The sequence below is a fragment of the Cololabis saira genome, chromosome 4 (genome assembly GCF_033807715.1).
Source record: "Cololabis saira isolate AMF1-May2022 chromosome 4, fColSai1.1, whole genome shotgun sequence".
Taxonomy (NCBI): domain Eukaryota; kingdom Metazoa; phylum Chordata; class Actinopteri; order Beloniformes; family Belonidae; genus Cololabis; species Cololabis saira.
The window spans coordinates 15,658,438-15,686,073 of NC_084590.1; the positions used below are offsets into that span (position 1 = coordinate 15,658,438).

Genomic DNA, 27,636 nt, shown 5'->3' on the forward strand with positions numbered 1-27,636 from the left:
AAGCACACCCAGTGTTCAGACACCATCACTTAACCCCACGAACTCCTGTCAAATCCTAATTTCAGGGGACTTTGAGGAAGAATTCCCACGAGGAATCTTGATACAAAGTTCCTCCATGAAGGAAGCACAGTTAGCTGAAGTTACAGTTAGTTATAACTCACATGAATATTGTATGTAAGTATTATATTCTTTTACTCATATAAAATCAAATCATCAGCGGATGTGCAAGTGAGGCTGCAAGAGGATTTTTGATTCTAAAATCGATGTAATTGATACATACAACTACATATATTCTTTATCCACATTCATCCACCCATTATACAGTGTATATATAAATATATATATATATATGCACACACACAACACTGGATATTCAGTGTGGCATTTCGGTTTCCATGATGCTATTATGTCACAGAGTAAAACTTTCCAGCCTTTCCATCTTTTTCTCTTCACATCCTGGTGCTTCTGCTCTGCTCTGATCTGCTCTGCTCTGCCTCAGCAGCATTAAGTTGTAACGCCTTTACTCTTGCTTGTTGAGCTCTTATTAAATCATGCTCATCATCAAATATTGTGTATAGTAAATGTAAAGATAGGGTAAGTGATTTCTGGATGACGTCACGATTTTTTGATGTTTGAGCAAAGACGTTTCAAGAATTTACAGTGAGCGACCCCCCGCACCTGCAGCCCCACAGCGATAAAAGGGCAGTAGCCTCAAACACTGACCCTTTTTACTTTTACACATCATTATTTTGTCTAAATACATAACTAAAAATAAGGGCAGCTACTTTAGTCCCTATAATTTAATTACATTTTTTTCTTAGTTCATTTTTTATCTAGGAGTTAAAGGAGCATGAGGCTCCTTTTAAGAAATGAGACTCTCTAGCGCCACCCTTCACCACGACGGCCGTTGGGGGTACTGCAGCCAACAGTGAAGCCGGCACGGGAGAACGGGGAGAACGCACATGCAGCGTCATGTGACGTCACATCCGCAGCCCAGCGCGGGAAATTCGGTCCCGGAATTGCAGCACATTTTGCAGCACACAGCCTGTTCAAGGCAACAGAGAGATACGCTAGAGGGCTCATTCTTTTTGGTTTGGAACGCTTCATCTGACATTATTACTAGAAAACTTAAAACATGTACGAATTTTTTTCATAAATCCTGCCTCAATCCTGCCTCAAGCTCCTTTAAGTTGTAGAATTGCCAATTCACTGTTTAGATTATGTTTTGTTAAGCATGTTTAGTGTGTCTCATTGGTCTGAACAGCCAGTATTTAAGCTCTCGTGTGTGTTTGTTCAGTTTGGTTTTGCTGTGTGGTGCCTATTATTGTTTAATTCAATTTTCTTTATTTGACCGCTTTTATGGGCCCAATTTGGTAAGAAGTTATTTTGTTTGGGAATAAAAGCCATTTTCTTTCAAATCTGCATTCGTCCTGGTGCTTAACCGGCTTGGTCCGTCACAGATAAATCACCCTCCTCAGGAGTCATGAAGTTGTCTGAACCTGAACTGCAGATGAGGAAAATTAAAGTATCTGAGATTAAACCGTCACTCAAAGTTCATCAGTGTGCTGTCGGACCTCTCAGTCCGGTTGTGCTTTATTCTCCTTAGTGGTTATTGAAGGCTGTAATATACTGTGTCCAAAATACTTGAGATTTGTGCAACGAAGCTGCACAACAATCTGAAATGCAGCAAACCCTGCAAGATGTGTGAAAAGGCCATGCAACAAAATTAAGTACTTTATTAGTGATCACCTCTATTGATACGGGTTCATGGTAAACTTACTTTATACAACTCTGGTCAGATAGAACGTCTTCCTTCTGAGTATTTCATCTTAAACTTTTCTTTTAAAGTGCTCTAAACTGTTATGAATGTCATGTTTGCGATGGATCCCATTCAGGTAGATATTTAAACTAAAAATAATGACTGCTGCCCCTGTGACCCTGCACAGGATCAAAACAGGCACGCCCGCTGATAGGGGGGGACAAACGGGTCTGTTGTCCCAGGCCCAGGGTAGGGGGGGCCCAGAACTGAAAAAAAAAAAAATATATATATATATATATATATATATATATACAGTATATATATATTTTTTTTATTCTCATTAAATTATGGAATCATTTTTCAAAATGTTTCAAAATATGCCTATTTGTGGAAAGAATATGTAGTATTTGAGTTACATAAAAGCTTGTTATTTGTTTTCTTCCTAATTGTCCTTGTGGTCAAGAACCCCCAACACAAAAAAGGTTTGGCCGCTGATCAAAATTTGATGTTATCATTTAAGTCAACCATTAGAATGGTCAAAATGTCCGGTCAGCACAAGTCTGGTGCTCAGAAAAGAAAAGAGAAGAAGAGAAGAAGAAAATAGAGGCCTCATAGATTCTCTACACAAATATTCTAAAAAGGGGGTGACGGTGAAGCTGGAATTAATAAAGTCAGCATAGAGCAAGGTAAGAAACAGTGCAGCCAACATTTACCAACCTTGTAACTTAACCGAACTGGCTAGCTCTAATGTTAACGTTCATTAGCTTGTATAAAAACCTGAAGAGCAGAGGGAGAGGAGAGGAAGAGGAGAAGGAGAGATCCGGGCGCAGGGGGGCCCATCTTAGTTTATTTTGTCCGGGGCCCAGGCAAGACTGTCAGCTGGCCTGAAAACAGGTATAGTAAATACATGGATGGATGGATGGATGACTGCTCAGACCATGTAAGAAATCAGGCCGTGATATCATTGCTGCTCAAAAGGTGAAGCTGTACCAGATTTTCCAGCAGTTTAAGGACTGTTCCCATGAATCTCTTGGCATCACTTATCTGACAAAATACTGATCAGAAATCAATGAGCCCCGTCAGCAGCCAAGGTCATGGTGGACTGGTCGTGGGATTTAACAGCATTTTGGGATGGATAATTTAAAATCTAAAGCGGGTGTTGTATGATTAAATGACCCCCCATGTGGTTGAGGCAGCAGGCAGTTTCCCAGCAGAACAACAGAGTAAACCATAGTAACATTTATGAATCACCATCGCCACGGCGATTCTATCAACATATTCTATTTCTGGAGTCCTCGTGTGTTTCATGGGTGCGTCATATTTGTGTTTTTGAAGTGACTGGAGTACAACAAGAGAGGCTAGAAGTCCATGTTTCCACTTTCCTTTGAACCCAGTGGACCTGAAGAGCAACTGCAGGCAAGAACAGCAGACTAGTGATATCCCACCTTGACTACTGTCCAGCTGTGTGGTCCAGTGCAGCTAAAAAGGACTTGCGTAAATTGCAAATAGTCCAGAATAAAGCAGCTCGCCTTGCTCTTAAATCCACTACTAGATCTAATACACTGTTAAATCACCGGGAGCTGTCATGGCTGTTTGTGGAGCAGAGATTAGCTTCTAGTTTGGCTGGATTTTTTTAGGAACATTTGTTCAAATAAAAAGCCAGAATGCTTATACAGAAATATTAATTACACTAGTGATAGACACAGACATAACACTAGACATGTTGCAATGGGTCGATTCACAATGCCTAAGCCGAGAACTGAGGCAATGAGGAACACAGTCATGTACAGGGCAATGACTTTCTGGAACTCTTTGCCAGCATGTATTACAGAAATTAACGATAAAAGGCAGTTTAAGAAACGACTGAAGTACTTTCTTATACACAATGAAAATATTGTAATTTAACTTTTAACTTTTTTTATGCTGTAATGAATTGTTCTCTCTTGCAATATTTGTATTTTTATTTTTAATTCAATGTTTTTGTATGTATTTTGTATGATATTTTGAGGACCCCAGGAAGAATAGCTGTTGCCAAGTGTAACAGCTAATGGGGATCCTAAATAAACTAAACTATAAAAACCAGCCATAGTTCCAGCCGCTGTCAGAGTTTAAGAAAGTGGTGAATTAAGAGTCTGAACACAAGAGAAAAATAAAGAAATCCATTTCTTCTCTGTGAAATAAAAACAGGGTCTGAGGTGACGCAAGGAAACACAACTGAACCTTTTTAAATTATTTATTTATATATATTTATTCATCTCAGTTTGGTTGATATTCTTTTTAATCATTGTTGTTGCACTTTAGTATTTTGTACTCAACAGAAATGAACAAAAACGACAACGAAAAATAGAAAAAAAAATAGAATTGATAGAAAACAAACAAAGAACAAAATGAACCTAATAAATGGCGTTGGAGCAGAGCTGGCAAGCTGGGATGGAGAGAAAAAAAAAGAAGTCAGGGATGGGGAAGTTGGGGCAGAGGAAAAAAAAGGGGAATGGTTTGGGTGTGCAGCAGCTCGCTCCGTAACTCCTGCACCGCGCAGTGCTTTCCATTCCCTTGAGCGGTCCCTTTCTCTCGGCAGCTGCTCGCGCCTCCGCAGACACATGTCACACGACGACTCCTCAGACGGGTCCAAACGTTACAGTAGACTCACCGGCTGCTATTTCAGCTCCTACCCTCGTGTGGGATAAGACACGCTACTGCGTTTCCCTCCTCCACAGCTGACTCAGTCATTTCTCTCTCAAATCTCTTTTGGTTTGGGTGTAAACAATGAGTGAACATGAGAGGAAAGATGGGAAAGAGAAACAAATGGGAGCTGGAGGGAGACGTTGACGTGCGACGGAGGAGAGCCCGATGAGACGTCAACCGACTTTGTGAAGCGACTAAATCCACATCGGATCGAGACGCGCTCCGCTGTCCTCGTTTTTGCAGCACGTGGCGTCGAATGTTGGTAAAAAGGAAGCGCTGTGATGCAAATGGAAAGCACTAGCACTGTGTGGCACCGTCTACAGCTGTCAGGCGTACGCAGCGACCAGCATATCAACTGTGCAGCCGGGTATTGTGATGTGTAGCCTGTACAAGCACAACTGCAGCTTTAGTCTTCGATGGTCAGATATTGATTCACCATTCAGGACTATGGCATGTTGCAGGATAGACAGAGCTCAAGCATTGAACTAAAGTTTAAAAATTAAAGGGGGGAGGGAGGGGGTCCTCTGCTGTGGTCCTGCAGCCTCCATCAGCTTGAGCAGAGGAAACAGGTTTCAGGCGTCCTGCTCAGCTCTGAATGCAAACTTGTGTTCCCTTGTTATAGAAGAATTAGGCTGATTCCTATGGTCACTCGCTGAAATGTTTCCCTTTTACAGTTAGGAGGCGCGTCCGGATGTGTCCAACAGCAACGTGAGCCACGACGTGCAGAAATGACCTCCTTCCATCCTGCACTCTGGGCTTGGGCTCAGACAAAAAGGGGCAAAAGCAAAAGTACAGTTAAAGAAAAACCAAAACACTGGGAAGAGGGGTGACTGTAGTTGTAGTTTCCTCCATGGTTGTCCATGTAAGTTGTCTGGGGGGAGGGGGGGGCACGTCCGTAAGGCGCCGTCTGATCAGAAACTGATGTAGTGAAGGATGATTGGAGGATCGCAGCAGACAGACGGAGGGAGGAAGAGAAGAGTCCATCTCCACGCTTGTGATGATTAACATGATATGTCAGCTATTTTACAAGTTTTCCCTTGTTTTTTTGTCTTTTTTTGTTTTGTTTAAAGTGTCAAGTCTCTGTAGCACCCGAACCGACCCAGACAAAGCCCGAAGCCTGACCCTGTATAGCCTGCCACAAGCACCCCGTTAACAGAAAACAGGCCCAACATCCACATGAATGACAGTCACAACATCCATTGAAATGATACTTTAAAATGCAACGCAAAATAATTACTCTTTTTCAAGTGTCTCAATATAATAATATTAAAATAAGAATTGTTTTTACGACAGAAAGAGGGCCATCTCTCTTCTCTGTTCTCTTTTGGCTAGAAATCTCAAGATTAATAAAGCACAAAAAAAAAGAAATACAAAAATACAAATGATGAACATTATCAATAAAAAAAAAAAGCAAAAAAAAAAAGCCAACAAAAGAACGAACGCCCCAACGACATCTAAAAACAACTGACCAAGAAAAAAAAAAAAAAATGGTAATAGCGTTCTATACATGGCATCACTGTACAAGGAAAGGAGGAAACGCCTGGTAAAACTACCCACAATGAATTACACCGTCACTGACACGGGAGAAGAGGATGGGAGGCAGGGAGGCTGAAGATGGGAGGGGGGGAGAGGAGAGCAAGGTGAGAGGATGACAGGAAGTGGGAGGAGCAGTGGGAACCGACTGAGGATAGCTTGAACCAAAAGTGCAGAATTACTTAAGTAATCAAAGAACAATATTGTCCTACTTGCAACACAGAACTGTCTTCTTTTGATAATAATATAATAATAATGTTCATTATAATAAAACTTCTTTTACAGATAAACAGTGATAACAAGAAGAGTAACCATATTGACCATAATGCCTACAATGACATTAACAGTAAAAATAAATTTTAAAATAAACATTTTTAAAATGAATGCCAGAAAGAAAAAAAAGAAAAAGAAGAGCTGGTTTGTCCTGTGCGATGTCACTGAGCTCCATCTTTGGATAAATCAATTTTGGTGCCCAGTTGGAGCCTGACCCGAAAAGCCCGCCACCCCGGCCGTGAAGGGGCCGGCGCTGCCGAGGCGTCGGCTCCAGAAGCATCTGCAGGACAGCGAGGGGGCGGAGAGGGGCGGAGAGGGGCGGAGGAGCAGGCGGGTTAGTCGGCACTCTTCCCCTCCCCTCGCCCCGTCCTGTCAACCGCGCTCACACGGGCGCTCCCACTCCGGCCTGATGCAAATACTTTGGGTTTGCGGCAGCAGTGTGTGTGTGTGTGTGTGTGTGTTGCTCTGTGTTGTTGGCGTCCGTGTTCTTGAAAGCTTTACTGCATCGATGCGTTGGCCAGGGAAGCACGTGGTGACGGATGCCGGCAGCTAGGATGTGTGTGGGGGTGGAGGGGCGGGCCGGGGTGGAGGCGCAGGGGTCGGGTGTAAAGAGGGAGGCTGTGGGAACTCCGATCTACCCAAAGTGGGAGGTGAAAAGAAGAGAGAATGCAGCAAAAGAATGCTGGACGTCTGTGCAGAGAAATGCTGGCACTTTGACATTAGAACCCCGATGCCCCACTACACCCCCACCCACCCACCCCAACCTGCAAATGTTTACACCCATCCACACTCCCCGCTCCCTCTCTCGCACAACTGCCCCCTGAGGGGAAAGATGAAGACCGACAGATGGACACACAGCGCCCCCACTTGGGCAGACGATGGCGGTTTGGCGTGATGCTGCTCAACTCAAGTCAACGCAACTCAGGGTGGCTGATGTGGATCCACACACACAGGATACACTCCTCCCTGCAGGAACACAGAGGAAAGAACACAGCATTTTCAACCACACGTTTACCTGCAATACAGCAGAAAAGACATATATCATGTTTTCTATAAAACCATAGAATATGAAATGAGACATTTTATCATTTTAAGACAAAACATGAGCTCGCTTTTAATCTCATGCTTCACAAAAGTTGGGACCTGGGCAACAGAAGGCTGGAAAAGTAGGGGGTAGTCAAACTGAAAGAACCGGAAGGACATCATTCAACTAGTTGGGATAATTGGCAACGGGGAAGTGGTTTGATCAGGTATGAAGAGCATCTTGGAGAAGCCCAGTCTCCCGTGCTTAAAGATGGGAAGAGGTTCCCCAATATGCAAATACAAACTGATTCAACGCATCTTACGTCTTTGACAATAATGCTCCTCAGCGTAAAACTGTCAAGACTTTTTCATCACCTTCGTTACATAATGTCAACACATTGTAAGGATCTGGAGGAATCTGTGCAGATGGAAAATCTATATTTTATGGCGCTGAATATCTTATGGGAGATGATTCTTTGACATAAAATGTTGGAAGGGTTTAGGAACAGGTCGGCTTTCTACGAATAAAGTTTGCCGCTCCATCCAAAGATGCAGGCTTAAGCTCCATCATGCAAAGAAGAACACGATCCGAAAAGATTAGCGTCGTCTTCGGGCTGAGACTCATTTCAAATGGACAAAGTGGACAACTGTAAACAGACTAACTTTATAATAAAATGTATAATTGTTTTGGAAACCATGTACGCCGTGTCCTTAACGTGTACGCAAGAGGGGCGCCATGTGGCTTTTAATCAGTGCTCAGTAAAACTCTGCATCTCCGACGGGACGGGGGTGTAATAGACCCTATAGAACGGAGAGCTTACACATCTGGGAACAGGAAGCATCAGTGCTGGAAAGTAGATACAGGTTCAAGAGCATCATACTCCCATCCACCAACATCTTTTCTCTGGGAGGTCCCTGCATCTTTCAGCAAAACAACACTTCACCTTTTACTGCATCTACAAAAAAACTTTGCTTGAAGTCCAGACCTGTCATCAAATCAACTTTTACGTGGATCACGTAAAAGAAAAAATACGACAACGAAGACCCGGGACTGTTGAGCAGCCCAAATGCTACAGACGACACGAATGCAAAAAACAGTTCTTCCCCAAACTCCATAAACCGGTCGTGTGAATAGAAGAGAGGATACAAAACAGCTAAAAACTGCCCGGTCTGAACCTTTTTGAGGCTCATCGCTGCCATCAAATTCAACTTATTTGATTTTATTTGTCTTAATATGACACCTTTTCTCACTTTTTATAGTTTTCGGTTCTGTTTGTCAATAAAATATGGTTTTATGAAATATGCGAATCATTGCTTATCTTAGTGTCACATTTTTGGAAGGTGGGATGGTACATGGAAGTTCTTCTCACTGTAGATATGTAATACTCTTAGACAAAGGTCAATTATTTTCAGCCTGTAAGGTAAAAGTAAATGTGGAGGAACTACTAAAATCTTTTAGGACAACAAACTTCATCCATTATTTAAACGAGTGTCTTTGTTCTGGACAAGTTGAATGCTATGAAGCCAACGGCGAGCAGGAGGAAAACTGAAGCTAAGCAGCCTCATTCTGTTGCTGTATGAGGCCGTTCCTGATTCATAGGCAGATCTGGGGCCGGATTCACAAAACATTCTTAAGAAAAAAAATCTTCTTAAGTGTCATTTTTTTCTTAAGTTCAGTCTTAAGAAGAAAAAAGAGAAGAAGTCATATTCTCCAAAAAAGTTCTTAAGTATTTTCTCAACTTTCTTCTTAAGAAAAAACTTAAGAATAAATGGTATTCTTGAAATAAAAGTTCTCAAATTTGTTCTTGACTTTTTTCTTAACTTTAAGACAACCTTGACCTGTCTTAAAATTTCTTCTGTGAAAAGGTAAGCCTGAATGAAATAAATAATATATATAATTTTGTATACCAAGTACGTAGAGGTGCACTAAATAAAAAGCCAAACATATGTAGCTTAATAAAATTCAATAGACTGATATGATCATTTTAATACATTTATTAAAATTGTGACGGCTCTGATGTACAGGCGTACTGAATCCTTCAAATAGTATGCAGTATACAGTACATACTGATGCAGTATGTAGTACTTAGTATGCCATTTCGGCTACAGCCATATTTTAAGAAGTTCTTAAGTAGGAAAAATAAGAAATTCGTAAGAAATGACAGTTCTTAAGATGGTTCTTAAGAAAATATTGAGGAATTGCACTTAAGAACTTTCTTATGAACTTCTTCATTTTAGATCTTTAGACATTTCTTAAGATCGTTCATAAGAACATATTGGTGAATCCGGCCCCAGGTGTTTAAACAATTGGTATTTGGAGAGAAAAAGCAGTTAGTGTTTCTTTCTTTCCAACTATGGACAGTTCTTAAGATGTTTTTTTTTATGCTGCTGTGTGTGTGTTCATGCACAGACCTGTGCTAGACCCCAGCCTGCTCCATGCTGTACTGCAGGTCGGGGGGCTTGTAGCTGTGCAGCACGTCACTGGTGCAGGAGGAGTGGTAGCAGGCCGCTGCGTGGAGCTCCCCTTCTACGTCACACACTGCGTGAAAGAAAACACGTGTCGTACTTCAGCTGGCAGGAGAGAAAAAAAACTCTTAAATGTCGGTGGCTTTGGCACGTCTGGTACTGACCTGACTCCTCCCGCTGGTGCAGCTGCTGGCTCCCCGACAGCGACGTCGTGCTGTGAATGTCCGACATTCGAGCGGAGCTGAGAGCCTTGCCGGCCAAGAGGCTCATACCCGACATGAGCTCTGCCTGATCCTGGCCCCAGAGAAGGAACGGCAGTTTTAGAAACGGAGACCAGAGAATGATGAACATCTTCCAGCGGCCACAGCACTTTATAACGGGATGATTGGAGACTTGCTGTTTACTAAAAGAGCTATATTTTAGTGTGTTTAGCTTTTATCCTACTAAGAGGGATCTTTGCAGCGCTGCGGTGACCGTGGAACATGATGATACAGCGTACTCCCCACAGCACAACCAACAAACAGTCAAATTCCACATGTTCCCACTGGGAGACCGACTCCTGACATCTCTGTTGCAGTTATAGTCTGGTGAATCCAGAGTCAATTAAATAAAGACTTGTGATGGAAATTACAGGCCGGGAAACATAACAAGCTGAGTGATGAGTGCAGTTGGGTTAAACTAGCAGCGGGGCAGGGGGGGGGATCACTCACGTAGGCATCATCGCAGCACTGGATGGTGTGGTGGCGCTGTAGCTGTCCTCTGGATCTGTACACCTCACCCTGGGGACCCCGGGAATAGCCCACACCGTTGTGGTCCGGCACTTCCATGGCCTGTTCCGGGGGTCGGCACTCCACATGTTCAGATTCTGAAAGAAATCAAAGCGGATTAAATATAAGTCAGCACAGAGTGTCTGTTCTTTTCATGACATTCTGCAACACAAAGGTGATCAGAAAACTGGGATCATAATCAATCTGACGAGATGACCTACCATAGAACAATATATGCCCAAGTATATTTTTTATATTTTTGCAGGCTATACTGCCATTTTATGGAGTATTTTTATTTGCTATGCATCAAAACAACCCATATCATCCAATCTTTAATAATCCGTATGTTACATAAACAGCTGATCTTACCTATTCATTTTTGTACCCGCATTTATACATATTTTTAAAAAATCATTATATTTATCACGCACTTAACGGGGGACTTGTATTTATTATATCTTTTTCTCTCGTATTTTATCTATGCTATGGTTTTACAGCATCTAAGTCCAGCAGTATTTGTGATTGCCCAATGTATGTTGCTTTATATTGATTGTTTGGTTTGTTTCTGTACTGTCCTGTTGCATATGTTATCTGTACACGCACTGATGCTGATGCTTTTCCACAAATGAAGTTCCTAACGGATAAATAAAGTTATTTATTATTATAAGTCCATACTAACTAAATAAATTGCTATTAAGTGCAAATAACTAGCAAAAAAAATGTAAATTGTTTTTTAATTTTACACATATTTTTCTAAATACAGAAATTCCATAGGTAGATCCCTCAAAATTTGCAATGGAAAAAAGTAACAGAGAAGCCTTTCAAACCACAGGAAATGTATTTGGAATGAAATCATACTTTAGTTTTGGAGATATATCATTTTATATATCGCGTTTAGATATCGTGTCTTCATCCTGCGCTGAAATCAGCTACAAAACTTCGCTCGCGTTAAACCATTTCGCGGTTCCACTTTAGTGGATCCATATGTGTGTGTGGGCTTGTATAGTGAGTGTGTAGTGTGTGTATGGTGTGTGTGTGTGGGTTGTCGCTGAGTAGTCTTTCTTGAAAATCTGATAAAAAGCACGAACAGGAGCGCAATTCAAACGGACTAGTTTCCCAGGGAATGACGTCACCTTAGGGGTGGGCGGTACACCGGTGTCATAGTCATCACCGGTGTGGCACTGTCCCACGACATGGATTTTGCAATACCGTCAATACCGTAATAAATCAATTATAAAATAATAAGCCTAAATAAGGCATTAAAAACGTTGGTGATATGCAAGGTTTGCTGCCGTGTTGTGACAGCAAGAGGTGGAAACACAAGCAACCTGTTTCATTACTTAAAAAACACGCACGCCCGTGAATATGAAGAGGCAACCCGGGCCAAAACGAGCGCAAGTGGGACCAGCAGCTGCTGCCGGGACCGCTGCTCCGCTGGTGCTGCTCAGCAGCACCAGCGGAGCAGCGGTCCCAAGACTACACAGCTTTCACTGCAGGCATCGTTTATGCTGCTACACCTTACGACAAGAGTAGTAAGAAATGACAGGGCTTAAAGTATTCCGGCACCGTGCCGGATCTCCGGCGTACGGAGTTTTTTTTCTCGGCGTGCGAGTTTGAGTGCTTTAAAAAAAAAAAAAAAAAAAAGGTTTGAGAGAAAAAAAAGTCTGAGTCAACCGAGTTCGTCTACCAATGGAATGAGAGGAAAGCAGCTCTGGCGCTCAACCAAACTAACACTAGCCAATCAGAAGTAGAGCTGGGCGGGTCTTTGACGGCAGCGGAGCGCAGAGCGCTGTTTCAACCTGCTGGAAGAATCACCGACTTCAAGATGGAGAAAAAATTAATGAATGTCGGTTTAAAAGAATCTTTTTGCCCAGAAGAAAAAAAGAGTGACAAAAAAATACCCATAACCATGTTCTTCTCTCGAAAAAACACACCTGTACCGCGGGCTTTAGAAGAAAAAGACGCTACAGCGCGAGTTGGGATGCAGCAGCATCAGAAGAGCAGGGAAATACGTGCGAGGCGGTGCTGAACTCCGCAATTTGAAGCTTTGTATAATAATTATATAAAAAAAAAAGGGTTGCTACTATGTGAATATCACTTATCACGGGTTCTTTTTGGAACGTAACCCTCTCGAAAAACAAGGGATTACTGTATATGAATACTCATGGCATAAACCTGTCAAGTTTTGGATTTAAAATTAAGGGAAATTTTCCACCACCCGCTGTCCAACCAGCCCAACCGAGGTCCAGTATTAGATTTTAACACAGGTTTACAAAATATTTAAAATATAATATAATAAAAATAAATATTATATATATATATATATATATATATATATATATATATATATATATATATATATATATATATATATATATATATATAGAGAGAGAGAGAGAGAGATATGTAAGATCTTTAGGTTTTTTGCCATAAATATGTTGAGAATGCATAATACTCTCCCATGTCTCTTTTTGATAAGGATACTACCATTTACTTATTATATTATAAAAATATTAACCTTATTCACATAAAGGGACAGGACAGGCTACTCCTCCCAAAACGTACCAAAAAATACCGTGATATTATACCGTCACCGTTCAAAAGATGAAAAATACCGTGATATTAATTTTAGGTCATATCGCCCACCCCTACGTCACCTCCCCTTTCGCGGGAAGTGGAGTGGAAAAATACAACCTGATGACATGCTGACAACAATATGATGTATGTGTCAACGTATGTCAACGTAGGACGTGCTGTGAACACGAACCGGATCTAAAAATAACCCGCAATGTCAATTATGAAGATTTCCGTGTGGCAATTTTACTGGATTATTATGTGATTTTTCCAAATGATTTAATGGATTAAAACTCTGGGACACACTAAATGCAAGATATGTAAGTGAAACTCAACCTGTTAACATGCAAAAATATTATTGCTCTGTTTTATTTGGTTGTAATTGTACATACAACGGGAGCGCCGGCGCTGCGGCCGGTCTTAAAGGGTTAAAAGCGTCTCATTCAAGTGCCTCACCTCTAGTAGCTGGTGCATTCCTTATGTAGGCCCCGTGCCTGTGTGTGGGAGAAGTGTAGGGCGGGGTGCCTCCGCGAGGAGGCCCCAGCAGCTCGTGCCCGTCCCCTGCCTTGACCAGCAGGCCTTCGTGCGGGTGGTGGTAACCCGCGGGCGTGTCGTCCTCCTCCATGCTCTCTGAGTGAGCTAAGCTCGGACACGGCGCCGGACTCGGGTGCTGCGGCTGAGGCTGAACCTCCGGGGGTCTGATCTGTAACAGGTGGTAATGCTGCCCTCCGGAGGCCCCCTGTGGCGCGGGGGGATCCAGACCGTCCCCTTTGTTCAGCTGGCGGAGGAGCAGCATCTCTCCAAACTCCTGCGCCGCGCCGCTGGGGGGCGTCCCAGGTGTGGGAAGAGGGCGCGGGGTGTGTCGCTTCAGCAGGGCGGCCAGGTCCTGGGGGGGCAGCCTGGGGTCGGTGTGGCCCGTTAACGAATGGCGGGGAGACAGGAGGCCCTGCAGGGTGGGGGTGACATGCTGTTGTGGGGGGCAGTAGTCCAAAGGTGTTGGGGAAAGTAGGGCCTGCTGCAGAGCCGAGGGCGTCCCGTAGCTGCCGGTTCCTGCCGCCCCGCTCGGGTAACCATCCAGGCCGGGAACTTTAAGGGAGGTTCCTTGCAAGTAGGGGCTGTAGGTGCCGACGATTCCGGAGGTTCCCCGGGAAGCAGCATCCGCGGAGAACAGGTGGTGACTGAACTGGGCCTGGTCATAGCCAGACGTGAACCGGCCAAGGCTGCGGCTGAAGACGAGGGAAGGTGGGAGACAATCGGTTACTCACGGCAACAAACTTTATCTGGCTTTCAACAATTTACAAAAAAAAAAGGCAAACATACACACAGAATAGCAAACACTTGGTCTGAGCAGGCTTGAAGCGTTCACTGAGAGGTGTAGGGACAGAGATTTGAATTGAGCTTCTGTCGTAAGGTTGATACACATTCCCCCAGTGAAGGCGGTCCTGACTAAAACGGACACAAAAAGACTGATCTCCAGCTGCTGGGACACTTGCACATCCAGCACACTCACCGAGATACAATGAGGTGGAGAATTTGTTGAGGAGGCCATCTCAGGAAAGACGGTGAAGGATTTAATCTTAATTTACAAAACTGGCAACAATGTACTCATTTTCTGGCCTGATGATCAATATCAACGTAAAACAGAAGGAAAACAATAGAAAACATACAACCATGGCAACAAATCAACATTGTACATGAATGCATCTGCACAGATGGATGCAGACGTGGAATAATACAACATGATGAAAGTGTAAGGCAGGAGGAGGAGGCGCTGCAATAGTCCATTAATAATGTCGGCGACCACCAGGGGGCGTGGGGACAGGTTAATGCAGGTGGGGTCACCTGTGCGTCTCAGCGTTGTCTGCGCTAAGCTGTTTCCCGAGGACTCTGTGTCCTCCAGGCGTGGACAAAAAGTTGCCCTGCCTCGGTGCTCCACCTCCCAGCTCCACTTCCTGCACCTGAATGGTCACCTGTACAGACGGGAGAAGAGCGTCACATCCTCCCACACAATATACAGGACGGTCTCAGAAAATCAGAATATTGTGATAGAGTCCTTTATTTTCTGTAATGCAAAAATGTCATACATTCTGGATTCATTATAAATCAACTGAAATATTGCAAGCCTTTTATTATTTTAATATTGCTGATCATGGTTTACAGCTTAAGGAAGACTCAAATATCCTATCTCAAAATATTAGAATATTCTGGGAATCTTAATCTTAAACTGTAAGCCATAATCAGCAATATTAAAATAATTTTTAAGTTTTGAGGGTATATATTTGGATATCATTTTTGTTCTTTAACGGACCAGCCCCAACTTAAGATAAGAAAGTAATGACATTAAGTGTTTCCTACTTTTTTTTTTTTTGATGGGTCCCCTTCGTCAAGAAGTAGGTAGGAATATTATTTAACTATTTAATTATTATTTCAGAGTCATTGATAGAACAGATAGGGTAGTACTATCTGGTATTCTAAATTAGTGCATTGAGTAGAATTTTTGGTTAGTATATTTGGCATGATTTTAGCACTATGAAATGTGTTTTGGTATGTATGGACTTTGACTTTTTTATTTTTTTTATTTTTGGAAGTTGAGTTGTGGGGGTTTGTGTTCTATGTATCTAAGGTATACCCCTCTTTTTGTGTCTGAAAATATAAAAATACAATAAAAAAATAAATAAATAAATAAATAAATAATAAAAGGCTTGCAATACTTCAGTTGATTTGTAATGAATCCAGAATGTATGACATTTTTGTTTTTTTAATTGCATTACAGAAAATAAAGAACTTTATCACAATATTCTAATTTTCTGAGACAGTCCTGTACATAAAAAAAAAAGAAAAAAGGACTGTTTATCTGGCTGTAACCTTCGGTCCAGTCGTCTGCAGAGCCCGAAGATTCACCTGTTGTTGCTGAGGTACGCCGGGTGCGAGGGGAACCGTGGTTCGGGGAGATGCTGTCTGTGGATTGGCTGGCAGGGGGACCCGGGCCAGACCTGTTGGAGGCGGGCTGCCGTTCTGTCCTTGGTACATGGCACCATGCTGGTACTGCACTGATGACTGACCTGCTGCAAGACGAAAGCAGTCATGAGAACAGCAGCAACTGCTTTTAGAGAGTGCTTCAATCAAAACAGTTATCTCAGCATGGTAATCAGCAGTTACTGCCGTCTTATCTGACATGTTTACCCGTGTTTCTAGTCACAGCTTGAAAACACATCTTCATTCAGTCTGAATTTGCTTTTCCTTCTTACATGTTATTTACATGCATGTATGTATGTATGTGTACAGTATGTATGTATTAGGGCTGGGCGATATGGACCAAAAGTCATATCTCGATATTTTCTAGCTGAATGGCGATACTCGATATATATCTCGATATTTTTTCTTTGCCTTAATTGGGGTTTCCCCCAAAGCAAATATAGCATAGCATTATCTGTTAGCTTCATTTTTTTCTGAGGCAAACCCTTAAAAAAACAGTCAGTTTTAATACAAAGCCTCGTGCCAAATGTCACAGGTTTATTAACAGAGGTCTGCACAATATCAACATGTATAAAACAAATGAAATAAAAATAAACTGCCTGCATATATAGAATAAAAATGCTTCTTGAATAAAATAAAACAAATATCCCTTTCCTGCATAACAATTAAATTAAAATACACTGTACAATTAATACAATGTAGACAGTAACAGGCAGACTTTTCCACTGAGGTTGACAGTTGTGCAAATAACAAAACATTTGTGCAAATCTCAAATAAAACATTCAAGTCAATTTGTCACAAAATAAGCTATATCAAAATCAAAAAAAAATAAATAAATAAATAAATAAATAAATTTAAATCGATATAAACGATATTGTCTCGTACCATATCGCATTTGAAAATATATCGATATATATTAAAATCTCGATATATCGCCCAGCCCTAGTATGTATGTATGTATGTATGTATGTATGTATGTATGTATGTATGCATGTATGCATGTATGTATGTATGTATGTATGTATGTATGCATGTATGCATGTATGTATGTATATATATATATATAGAGAGAGATAGAGATAGATAAAAATACACTTTATTCTGTTGTGTTCAAGTAATAAAAAAATCAGAAACTAATACCGGTATACAGATTGTGAAGCACCCAGCAAATCTAAATCCAAATTTTAATTATTGTTGAAAAGGAAAAAACTAAACCTAATGTAATCAACTCGGGGGTAATCGTGCATGAATAAAAGGCTGGGAAAAAGCTGGGACATAACTGAACAGTTACAGAGGAGCTCTGAAATGATAAGTTGTGCATAATCCTCATCGCGCGGTTATAATCAGTGGCCATTTGATCACTGCATTTGTTGTCCAACACTAATTTAATGTATGAACCAATAAAGCTCTTCAGCGGCGGCATCACGAACCGTGCCCTTGCATTAAGCCTGCAGAGCCAGGCGGAGGACTCTGATTGGGCTGTCTGAAGAGGTGGTTGCTGGGATGTGTTGGTGGAGGGCTGGAGGGCTGGATACGCAACCTGAGGGAGAACGGGTGCACGGCAGGAGAGGAGAATAGAGGTACGTCAGTGATGCAACACTTCAGTCGATATTGCTGCACCGCAGTATTGGGTTCATTGTTCGCCGCTCAATAGCTGATGAGTAATACATGTGCATGCGTGTGTGTGTTTGTTCACCTCTGGAGCTGGTGGGTTAAGTGACTGGGCTGGCTCTCTCCATGGCCTAAAGACAGACCCTGCGGTGAAAGAGGAAATATGACTCAAAGCATGTTTATGACATCATTATCATTGAAGTACTGATATTAAATCTACACGGATTTGAAAAAGGAAGTAGAGTCAATTCCACAAGTTTGATATGTATCCAACATTCGAATAAAGAAATAGCACCGTGTGGTCTTGATCACATGTTAAAATTACAATCTCAGGTTAGCAACCACACACGAGAATATATTATTAGGAGTTAAACTTAATGGACAGTTGCAGGGCATCCAGGCCTCAGCTGAACCGAATCAGCAGGTTTACAAGGAGTACAAGAGTACAAAGAGATTAAAGCCTGAAGTAAAGTAATAAAACTATTTATAGATCATTCTAAACTGAATTTTAGTACACTAAAGTAATAAAACAATTTATAGATCATTCTAAACTGAACTTTAGTACACTAAAGTAATAAAACAATTTATAGATCATTCTAAACTGAACTTTATGACAGCTATTATTTCCTACAACTTTTGATCACCGTCTCAACACTCAACTACAACAACTAGCTCTTAAACGTGTGCTTCCACTAGTTAATAATGTTAACGGAGACTTAAGCAGCCCCCAAAATCATAAGACCTCATGCCAGACCTGTCGGGGAGGCATAACATTATTTATAGAGTAATGCTGGTTAAAGTTAATAAGTGAAAAAGCAGAACTCAACTACATAGAGCAGGGCTGCAGCTGGAAAATTACACTGCAGCTCTGCTTTATTTACCTCAGATGACGTTCTCACACAATAACCAAGGCTCATGACGTTTTAGAGAACATCAAAGAAGAAAAAGAAGAATATTCTCACATACTGGTCGGTCGCTGCTGTGAAACTAAGACTTGCCTCGACTACCTGGATTTGCTGGTGGAGGATCTGCTGCTCTTGCTGGTACAGGATGTGCTGCTGCTGCGTGTGCTCCAGGAAGCGCTCGTCCTGCTGGGCTGCATACATCTTCTGGAGCTGTTCACACTCCTGTTGTGCAAACAGATTAACATCCAAGGGGTTTCATGTAGATGAAAAAGACTCCTGTACTTATTTTACAAAAGTCTCTGTTGATAGTAACAGTTACTGACAGTTAAAACTGCAATAAGTAATTTATGAGCTATTTTAACTTTGCATAATTATTTAATGATGTTAAACAAGTTCCATCAAGCCGACCTCGTCTCTTCCTCATTTTATTCGTTGTAGCTCCACACAACCCATAAATCATCTTCTCCTCCCCCACCAACTCCTCTAAAATATCAGCAATACTAGATCAATACTAGATCCATGTTCATGACCACCCGACCTGGGATTGACTTAGATCCGAGCATCAATCAGGCCCCTCCAAAAGACTTAAAATGGTGCTTTAAATTGTTGAGCCGAGTTTAAAGCGGGTAAAGTAGCACGAGCAAGACAGTTGTGCTCATATAACAAGTTAACACTTGGTTATGATACAAATGATTGTCTTCGTAAAACAAAACTACAACTAAGTCTACATCTAAACTCATGAAATCAACAGCATTCCCCATTTGTAAGTCTCTGCTGCAACGTTTATTCCTGTGTTTTGATAAGCGTGCTCGTACAATTCAAATATTCTTTTTATTAACTAACATTTTATTTCTTTTCGGGTTCCCTCAGTCCTGAGTATACAGTAGGTCATTTATGTGAGACGGGAGGTGGACACATGACTCTCCAGCCTCGTTAGCCCTACTGACACGAGCAACGATAATCCCGGCACAGAAATGCTGGCCAACGACGCAGCACCTGCTGCAAACGTGATGATTATCCCTTCCCATACCTAAGCCCACCTGAGGGTGAGGTAATCTCATTGCAGCTTCACTAAAGATGATGCTACGTCTCAAGAGGCAGCATGTGGTTTTGTCAAGTCAGAGGCTACGTCTGGCCAGACGTTAAACCTTAGAAACTGTCAGCACAACATGTCGACTCAATTGTGTGCAGAGAAAAGAAAATAACTAAAATACCTTGAGGTGATAGTCACAAAATGAATGATACACAACTTGCTTTTGCATGACCGAACATGCCTTCAAGGTTTTGTAAAAGGTTTTCTTGCTGTGGTCTGACCCATTCCAACCCTTTTAAATGCAGGGATCAATAATGCGCTTTCCCCTCCCAGTTTTTTAGCTTGTTTTTAAAAATACTGTGAACAGAAACCCACCAAAAAGGGGGAAATAAAGAGAAAATTTACTTGGGTAAGCAAAGAGTGTACACATTAGATTCACCAATGCTGATCAGGCTTTAATCATTTTCATCTCTGTACAGTTTGGATGTGTTTGCAGGGGTAGTTCAGAGAAAGGAGAAGGAGCAGAGTGCACTAGTGTTAAAACCCACTCCATGCTACTCACTGCTCTGTTGCATCACAGAGTTTATTTAGCCTCTGAAGCACAGATTTGCAGTGCCAAAGGTCTCAGTTTTCACCCCCATGAGAGTAACGTTTTGTAACAATTCTACGTGCAGCAGAAAGAGTCAGTGGGGTGAACGAGGGCAAAGAATAATGTAGAGCAGAGGGGGATTTCAGGATCGTGGGCTTTGATCAGCGCCAACCCTCCAGAGTGGGTGCAGGTTCCACCAATTAAATGATAAAAAGGGAGGTAATAAAATGCATGTGAATTAAAACAAAAATCCAGAGCAGGAAAGATGAATAAAAATGTAGATACAGAATAATAAAGTATCAAGTAATTTAATAAACTTTAAGCCAAATTAGTCAAAACAAATAAATTATTTTTAAATTGAATTTGAATTTGTCTGAAGAGCGTAACATTGCTGTATCTAATTGATAAATGTTAACTGGGGACTTTAACTTTACAGTGCAGCTGATTATCAACATGCTGATTCAAAGAAAATGTCAACCAGCTTTATTAGATCTGTTCATTTATAACCATTTCTAAAAAGCTATTTATATAAATATCTATCTACTATTCCTGGTATGATAAATGTCAGATTCATGCAACGTAAATAACAGTTTGCGTTTCCTGCTGACCCTTTAGTTCTTGCTACTCCTCGCTCTCTTATTAGAGCAATGCTGGGTAATAATGCTAAATCATTTTCACCACGGAGCAATAAAGAGCTGACGAGGTGAATGGTACACGGAGAAAATGGATTTCACATTATGTCACGGGAGTTGATCAAAACGCACCACTTCATATGAATTAATGTTGTGGCTTCCAGCCTTTGTTAAAATCAAGATATGCACCTGCTTGAGTTGCCTGATGAGGCTGTTGTTCTCTAGATGAGCCTTGAAGGCCTGGATGGACGCGGCGCCGTCAGAGAAGCGTCTGACGGGAGAGAAGCGCTCCATGGGGAGATGAAGGGTGTTACAGTCCTTATAGGTGGATCTGAAAAGGGGACCACAAGGAGCAGACACAAACGAGTGTGTACACAAATACACACATAGACACACACACAGAGATACATATAAATTAGGTAATGGAGACAGATGTGAGAGAAAGAAAAAAAAAAAAAGATGTATGAGCTCTTCAGACTTGCACAAACTGTTTTAAGTGTCTCGACAGTGATGATAAAGAAAAAGGATTCAAAAATTCAGACGACTGTGATACGAGACGAATCCAGTGACAGCTGTCATGTAAATTATTTCATCCCTTCTGCTCATCATGGCTCTGTAAACGTGATTACAGTGTCTCTGGTACCCACCACGCAAACACAAGTACATTTAAGGTGCTATGTTGACCCAATGTAACACTAAGGATTGGTCGCAGGGGATGTTTTTCTTCTTCTTCTCCACAATTGAGCTGCTTCTGCTACTTACCACTCATGCTAGATGTGTCTGTGTGCAAAACCCAGGAGCTACTCTTTACAGATGGGTAAAGGGCAAACAAGCAGCTGTGTCTGCACACCTGGAAAGAGTTTAAGATCTCAACTTCACTAGATGGGGCAATGCAGAAAAATGACAGAGAGCAGGGAGAAAGTAATCTCCTTCAACTTGGGCTTAACAGATGTCTCTGAAAAGGTGGTAGAATTGGATCGTTTTCTACCGTCGTAGTAAAATGTGCCTTGAGAGTGATTAGCTATTGCAGCAGCTGATGCCTCCAAACAGTCCGCAGCTTTGTGAGGGCGACTCTCTCTCAAGCAGACTCTCAAACTGCCCCCGTTTCAACGTGACCTAAACCTGAAGTTAGTCGGTGTGCAGTTGAAGCTCCTAGATGAGCTTAGACCAGGGGTCGGCAACCCACGGCTCTAGAGCCGCATGCGGCTCTTTAGCGCCGGCCTAGTGGCTCCTGGAGCTTTTTCCTTCTTTTCTTTCCTCTTTTTTTCTCTTCTTTTTTTTCTTTTTCCTTTCCTTTTTAATCTCGACATTTCAACTTTTTTCCTCGACATTTCAACTTTTTTCTTGAAATTGTACTTCAACATTAATCTCGAAATTTTGACTCTTTTCCTCGAAATTTTGACTTTTTTCTCAACATTTTGACTTTTTTCTCGACATCTCAACTTTTTTCTCAAAATTTTGACCATTTCCTCGGCATTTCGACTTTTTTCTTGAAAATTTTGACTTTTTTCTCGACATTTCGCCTTTCGCCATTTGCCTTCATTCTAAGGCTTATACAAGACTTTTCATTTTTTGTGGCTCCAGACATATTTGTTTTTTGTGTTTTTGGTCCAATATGGCTCTTTCAACATTTTGGGTTGCCGACCCCTGGCTTAGACTCTCAGCTCCTCTTTGTGCTTGAGGATACCACGGACCCTCGTCCTCTTTGCTGCTGCTCTCATCAATACACCCGGAGCCAGAGCTTTACGTTTCCCGCCTGTGACAGGTACAACGATACAGCATGCATCCAAGTTCCCAGCTTAAAAAAAATAGTGCCCTATATGGAAGCAATTTCATCGTGTGCGCCCTCCTCTCTTGCGCTGGAGCCTGAGCCCTGCGGGAGAGTTGCACGTAGACCGTCCCACCTGAAGAGCCCTTAGTTGTGAGCTTTAGCTCCTACGGCACATGGACAGTCCAGGAAATCTCCCCAGGGTCGTTTTCTCTCTCCAACTGGTGGTTTACTGATGACGAGGACACACACCAGCATGTCCATACTAATACTAACAGAAACACCTAACTGGGTGGTATACCACCTCTAGTACTTCCAGCACCGTGTGTGTGAGTGTGAACAATTAACAAATAGGCTTAATAAGGCCTTTTTTAATTTGTTAAAACAGGTGAATCTCAACGTTTGTGTGTTTTGTGCATACACAGCTCAGAATGGGCCCTCACCGGGTGTGTGTGTCGGGGGCCCAGCCCCCCCTCTGGCGGGGGCCCTGTGGCCTCTGTGACTCTGTCGAGGATTCGCCATGCGGTGTGCTCATGAGCGCGTGCGTCGTGTGCCGCTTGGAGCGGTTCAACAGGTACCTGAGCCGCAGGGAGGGGGGAGGACGGGGGTGAGGGTGGGAGACAGGAAGCAGCGCTGGTCAGCTCTCTGTCCTCATTGGCTAATGGAGATGGGGGGGAAGGCCCCAACCCCCTTCCCACCTCTGCCAATAGGTGCCATCATTCATGTCATCTTAGCCAATCAGAAAACATCAAAGTTACGCCACAGATGGATGCTTTAGCTTATGGGTACCCAACAAGCCCCCAGGTTCCAGTTTAAGGATTGGGCTGGTTGCTTTTTGGTAGTCGCTGGTTTTGCAAGCTTCAGAGTTAGCAAAGCTGTGTGAGAAAGGGTGAAAAAGGTCCACAGAATAATTTGGCACTTACTGAAAATGAGAGAGATAAGGAAGCTCTGGGGCAAAGAGTTGGAGAGGTAGAAATGCTGTAATTGACGGCACAATCTGTTTGAGACCTTGGCGGAAGGCACTTGCGCGATGGAGAAAGGAGAAAAGATGGGGTAAGCACCACAGCACAGTGGCCGCCTCCCGAGGGGGAATAAGCAGGGCAGCCTAAAGGCACTCGCTCCCAGCAACCCAGGACACCGGCGAAGTCCACAGAATATGCTGTCTGAAGACCACCGGGAGAAAAAGCCCTAACCTGAACACCTTCCATTGATTTTTGTATGATACATTTAATATGATAGTGTCAGATTTGTGTATATGATGAAAACATGCATCATATCAAAAGGGCCAGTTAAATCATGGCTGGGATTTTCATAGATGAACATTTATACAATGACCACCGAGACGGTGCTGAAGGTTATGGGCTTCTCCCTGGTTCAGACAGCAACTCTGCAATGTATACCCAGTCACCAAAAACCGTCACCATGGGTTACCTCTGCACCGCCTCTTGATCTGGCTCTCCATCTGAACCCTCCTCATCCACCGGAGCTACTGCAGGGTTAGGATGCTGAGAGAGGCAAAGAGTTGACCGGTCAAAGCTTCTTATAACTGGACAAAAGACCAGGTGTACACATTCAGACATCCGGATCCTCACCGGGCTGGTGACGAGCGGCGACGGCCCCCGAGGCCTCTTCAGAAGCTGAGCGTGTAACTGAATGTTGGCCCCGCCGTCGGAAGCTCTCCGACCCAAGGGCCCCATGCAGTTCAGCACCTGCAGGGTGGGCGGCTGCAGCAGCGATTGTTCCTGGAAGACCAACAGCCACAGGTGGTCAGTAGGGATGGGCGGTATGGACTAAAAAATGTATCACGATAATTTCTGGCATTTATCCCGATAACGATAAAAATGAGGATAAAAAAAATACCAATTCAACTCCACCTTTGTAACTATAAATCTATCACCACATTCAGTCTTTGGAGCCCCCAAATCACTGCTCTAAAAGATACTAAATGCTACTAAACTACACCAATGAAATTTAATTAATAAAAACCAATTAAATTAGTACACATGTACTGCAAAACTGTAATGACTCAAACTCCTCACTCTACGATCCGCCATGTTTGATTCACACAAACATCAACGGGAATTTATTTCCTTCCTTCCTTCCTTCCTTCCTTCCTTCCTTCCTTCCTTCCTTCCTTCCTTCCTTCCTTCCTTCCTTCCTTCCTTCCTTCCTTCCTTCCTTCCTTCCTTCCTTCCTTCCTTCCTTCCTTCCTTCCTTCCTTCCTTCCTTCCTTCCTTCCTTCCTTCCTTCCTTCCTTCCTTCCTTCCTTCCTTCCTTCCTTCCTTCCTTCCTTCCTTCCTTCCTTCCTTCCTTCCTTCCTTCCTTCCTTCCTTCCTTCCTTCCTTCCTTCCTTCCTTCCTTCCTTCCTTCCTTCCTTCCTTCCTTCCTTCCTTCCTTCCTTCCTTCCTTCCTTCCTTCCTTCCTTCCTTCCTTCCTTCCTTCCTTCCTTCCTTCCTTCCTTCCTTCCTTCCTTCCTTCCTTCCTTCCTTCCTTCCTTCCTTCCTTCCTTCCTTCCTTCCTTCCTTCCTTCCTTCCTTCCTTCCTTCCTTCCTTCCTTCCTTCCTTCCTTCCTTCCTTCCTTCCTTCCTTCCTTCCTTCCGCACACGTACGTTGTGCGTCGATTTAACGCAGAACCATAAATCAGCTTTACACAAAAACGTCATCAACGGGAATTTATCGTTTTTACCGCGAGATGATAAATTCTTACCGTGGGGAATTTTTTGACAGTATATCGTGAACGGTAAAATATCGCCCATTCCTAGTGGTCAGCATACAGGAAGACCAAGCTGGCTTCCAGGCGTAAAGGTCCAGTCTGACCACAGGGACTGTACCTTGTACTCCAGCTGCTGTGTCGGCTGCAGGCTCGGTGTGGGCATGAATCCGTGCACTTGGCCCATGTTGGGGGGGAGCTGGGGAAAGGGAGGCTGGGGCAACGCGCCCCGAGGGAAGCCCGGTGGAAGCTTCTGGAGGTCCTCTGGCATCTCCGTCCTGTGGTGGAAGGAGGGATATCGTGCATGAGTCAGCTGCCATTCAGCCTCTTTTCTAGATATTATCAGATATTATCAATATACTGTCAGATAGAAGAAAAAGGAAAATCAACTCAAGTTAAAGGTATAGTCTGTAATCGTATTCAAAAACATTTATTGTTATACTGGGTGAAATCGTCTTTCCATCCTGAGAGTAGCCAGTGAATAATGTGTTCAGAAAAAGGAAAGAAAAAATATTCCGACCTCTCTGACAGCTTTAATCCTGTAAAAACTCTGACCAATCTGTTTTTTGCGCACCGAATGGCACGGATTGGTCAGAGGACCAGAGGATTGGCAGGGGGGAAAGAACCAATCAGATGCCTTCATTTTAAGTCCCGCCCACGCCCCCCTCTGTCCCATGCGCACACTCGTCACGTCGAAAATCTTGCCGGAAAACTTCACACACTCGAGTCTCGTTTGCTGAAGAATGGCGCAGAAAACGAGAAAACGCAGCCAAAATTACCCCCTCCCCATTATGGGGGTCGTGGGGATGGAGGCGTCTCCATCCCTGCGAGGGCGGAGAGCGCCGGTGCGGGTGGCGGTGCGCTGCGGTGCCGTGCAGGCTCTGTTGCCATGGCTACGGCGTAGGGTACGCCGTACCCTACGGCGTAGCCTATGGCGTAGGATACACGCCGACGCGCACCATTCTGCGTTGGTGTAACGCAGAACCATAAATCAGCCTTCAGTGTTTGCTCTGTCTGCTGTTCTGAACTTCTCTGCTGTGCTCATTTTGCTGGGACGTCGGACCCTCCGCCGAGACACAAATTTTGCGGTATGCGTTCATTGTTGTGTCTAAAAATGATGCGCAGTGCCCACCCAATCAGAAACGGTACAGATATTCAGTGATATTTTTTTATATTTATAAAAAAATAAAATGATAAAAAAATAAAGGATCCCCATAACTTTGATTGGGTGGGCAGGACGCACGTTTGCGTGGGCACAGCCCACCCCTGCCTCCCCCTAAAACCGGCCTCGCTTACAGGTGAATGAGACATGGGGTAGTTTTGTTGAAAATGTGCTGTCCAAAATGTCCTGGAAAACTCGACTCCTGCAAATGCGCGTTCCCCAAAGTTTGTGGGGGTGTGGCTTTGGACGGAGCGCTGACGGGAGGGGGAGGAGTGGGTGGGGCTTAGAGGAGGTGCCACTTTCAAATCTTGCTAGCTCTCCAACATTACTGACTATACCTTTAAGAGAAACTTGCCACAACTGTTCATATGTTTACCTTTGGTCGGGTACCCCCACGGTGTGTCGCCTCATTGACAGGTAGCGAGCCATGGCCTCAGGAGACGGCTCTTCTCCCTCATCACTGTCCAGGGCCATGCTGCCGTCGGGCTAAACAATCCACACACTCAGTCAATACAAGCTCCCTTCGTTTGTGCATGCAACTTGGTCATGTATAAGCATAAGATCAATATAAAAATCTCAATTGGATATATTTCTGTTTAAATATACATCCCAAGGTGTGAGATCAGTATCAGTCTTGGATTCCAAAGTATTGTATGAAATATCAGGCAGAATCGACCACATTTATTTTACTTGAGTGGTAAACCAGCTGATGTTTTGGGCTGTGAGAACAAAATACTCCAAAACTGGTATCTTTATTTATTTAAATTTTTATAGGTTATATATGATATGATATTGTGAGGAAGGGACAGGACTAAATAAGCGTTCTGCTTCCTCCTGTTCCCTCTCGAACACATTGTTTTGCTGTGTGTTTTATTTTTGAATGAGACTGTTAAATTGTTTTGCTTTTTTTTAATATTTTGATGCTTTTAATTTGATTGGGTTTTGTTGTGTTCGAGACAAAGCCAATAAAATAAAAAATAAATAAATAAATGTATCAACACCAAAATAAACCACAGACTAACAACTGCCAAAAAGTAAGTAACAGATTTAGTTTAATAATTATAAGCAGTATAACCTAGCTAAATATGGCCAAAGTTATCATTCTTACAAAAAGGCTAAAAGGCTAAAATTAAAGATGGCAATCCTGCAGCCTCTTATCTTTCACTGGTA

At 42.8% G+C, this 27,636-nt stretch overlaps 1 protein-coding gene across 8 annotated transcripts in view; it reads right to left on the reverse strand.

Annotated features, from left to right (window-relative positions):
• Positions 1-3,978: 3,978 nt before the first annotated feature.
• sik3 (SIK family kinase 3) overlaps positions 3,979-27,636 on the reverse strand; it is a 53,235-nt gene continuing 29,577 nt past the window's right edge. For 2 of the 8 annotated variants that reach the window (XM_061718961.1, XM_061718960.1), the window contains exons 11-26: positions 26,843-26,952; positions 25,426-25,582; positions 24,187-24,336; positions 24,026-24,099; positions 23,038-23,172; positions 21,016-21,157; positions 18,675-18,794; positions 17,753-17,811; positions 17,487-17,596; positions 15,982-16,145; positions 14,923-15,050; positions 13,537-14,306; positions 10,450-10,604; positions 9,904-10,033; positions 9,686-9,812; positions 3,979-7,216 (exon numbers count right to left, since the gene is read on the reverse strand). In XM_061718961.1, coding sequence (XP_061574945.1) covers positions 9,691-9,812; positions 9,904-10,033; positions 10,450-10,604; positions 13,537-14,306; positions 14,923-15,050; positions 15,982-16,145; positions 17,487-17,596; positions 17,753-17,811; positions 18,675-18,794; positions 21,016-21,157; positions 23,038-23,172; positions 24,026-24,099; positions 24,187-24,336; positions 25,426-25,582; positions 26,843-26,952 — 2,526 coding nt within the window. In that variant the 3' untranslated portion in view covers positions 3,979-7,216; positions 9,686-9,690. Of the gene's footprint in view, positions 7,217-9,685; positions 9,813-9,903; positions 10,034-10,449; positions 10,605-13,536; positions 14,307-14,922; positions 15,051-15,981; positions 16,146-17,486; positions 17,597-17,752; positions 17,812-18,665; positions 18,795-21,015; positions 21,158-23,037; positions 23,173-24,025; positions 24,100-24,186; positions 24,337-25,425; positions 25,583-26,842; positions 26,953-27,636 lie in introns of all 8 variants that reach the window. The other 6 variants (XM_061718958.1, XM_061718957.1, XM_061718963.1 and 3 more) reach the window with 4 other exon arrangements.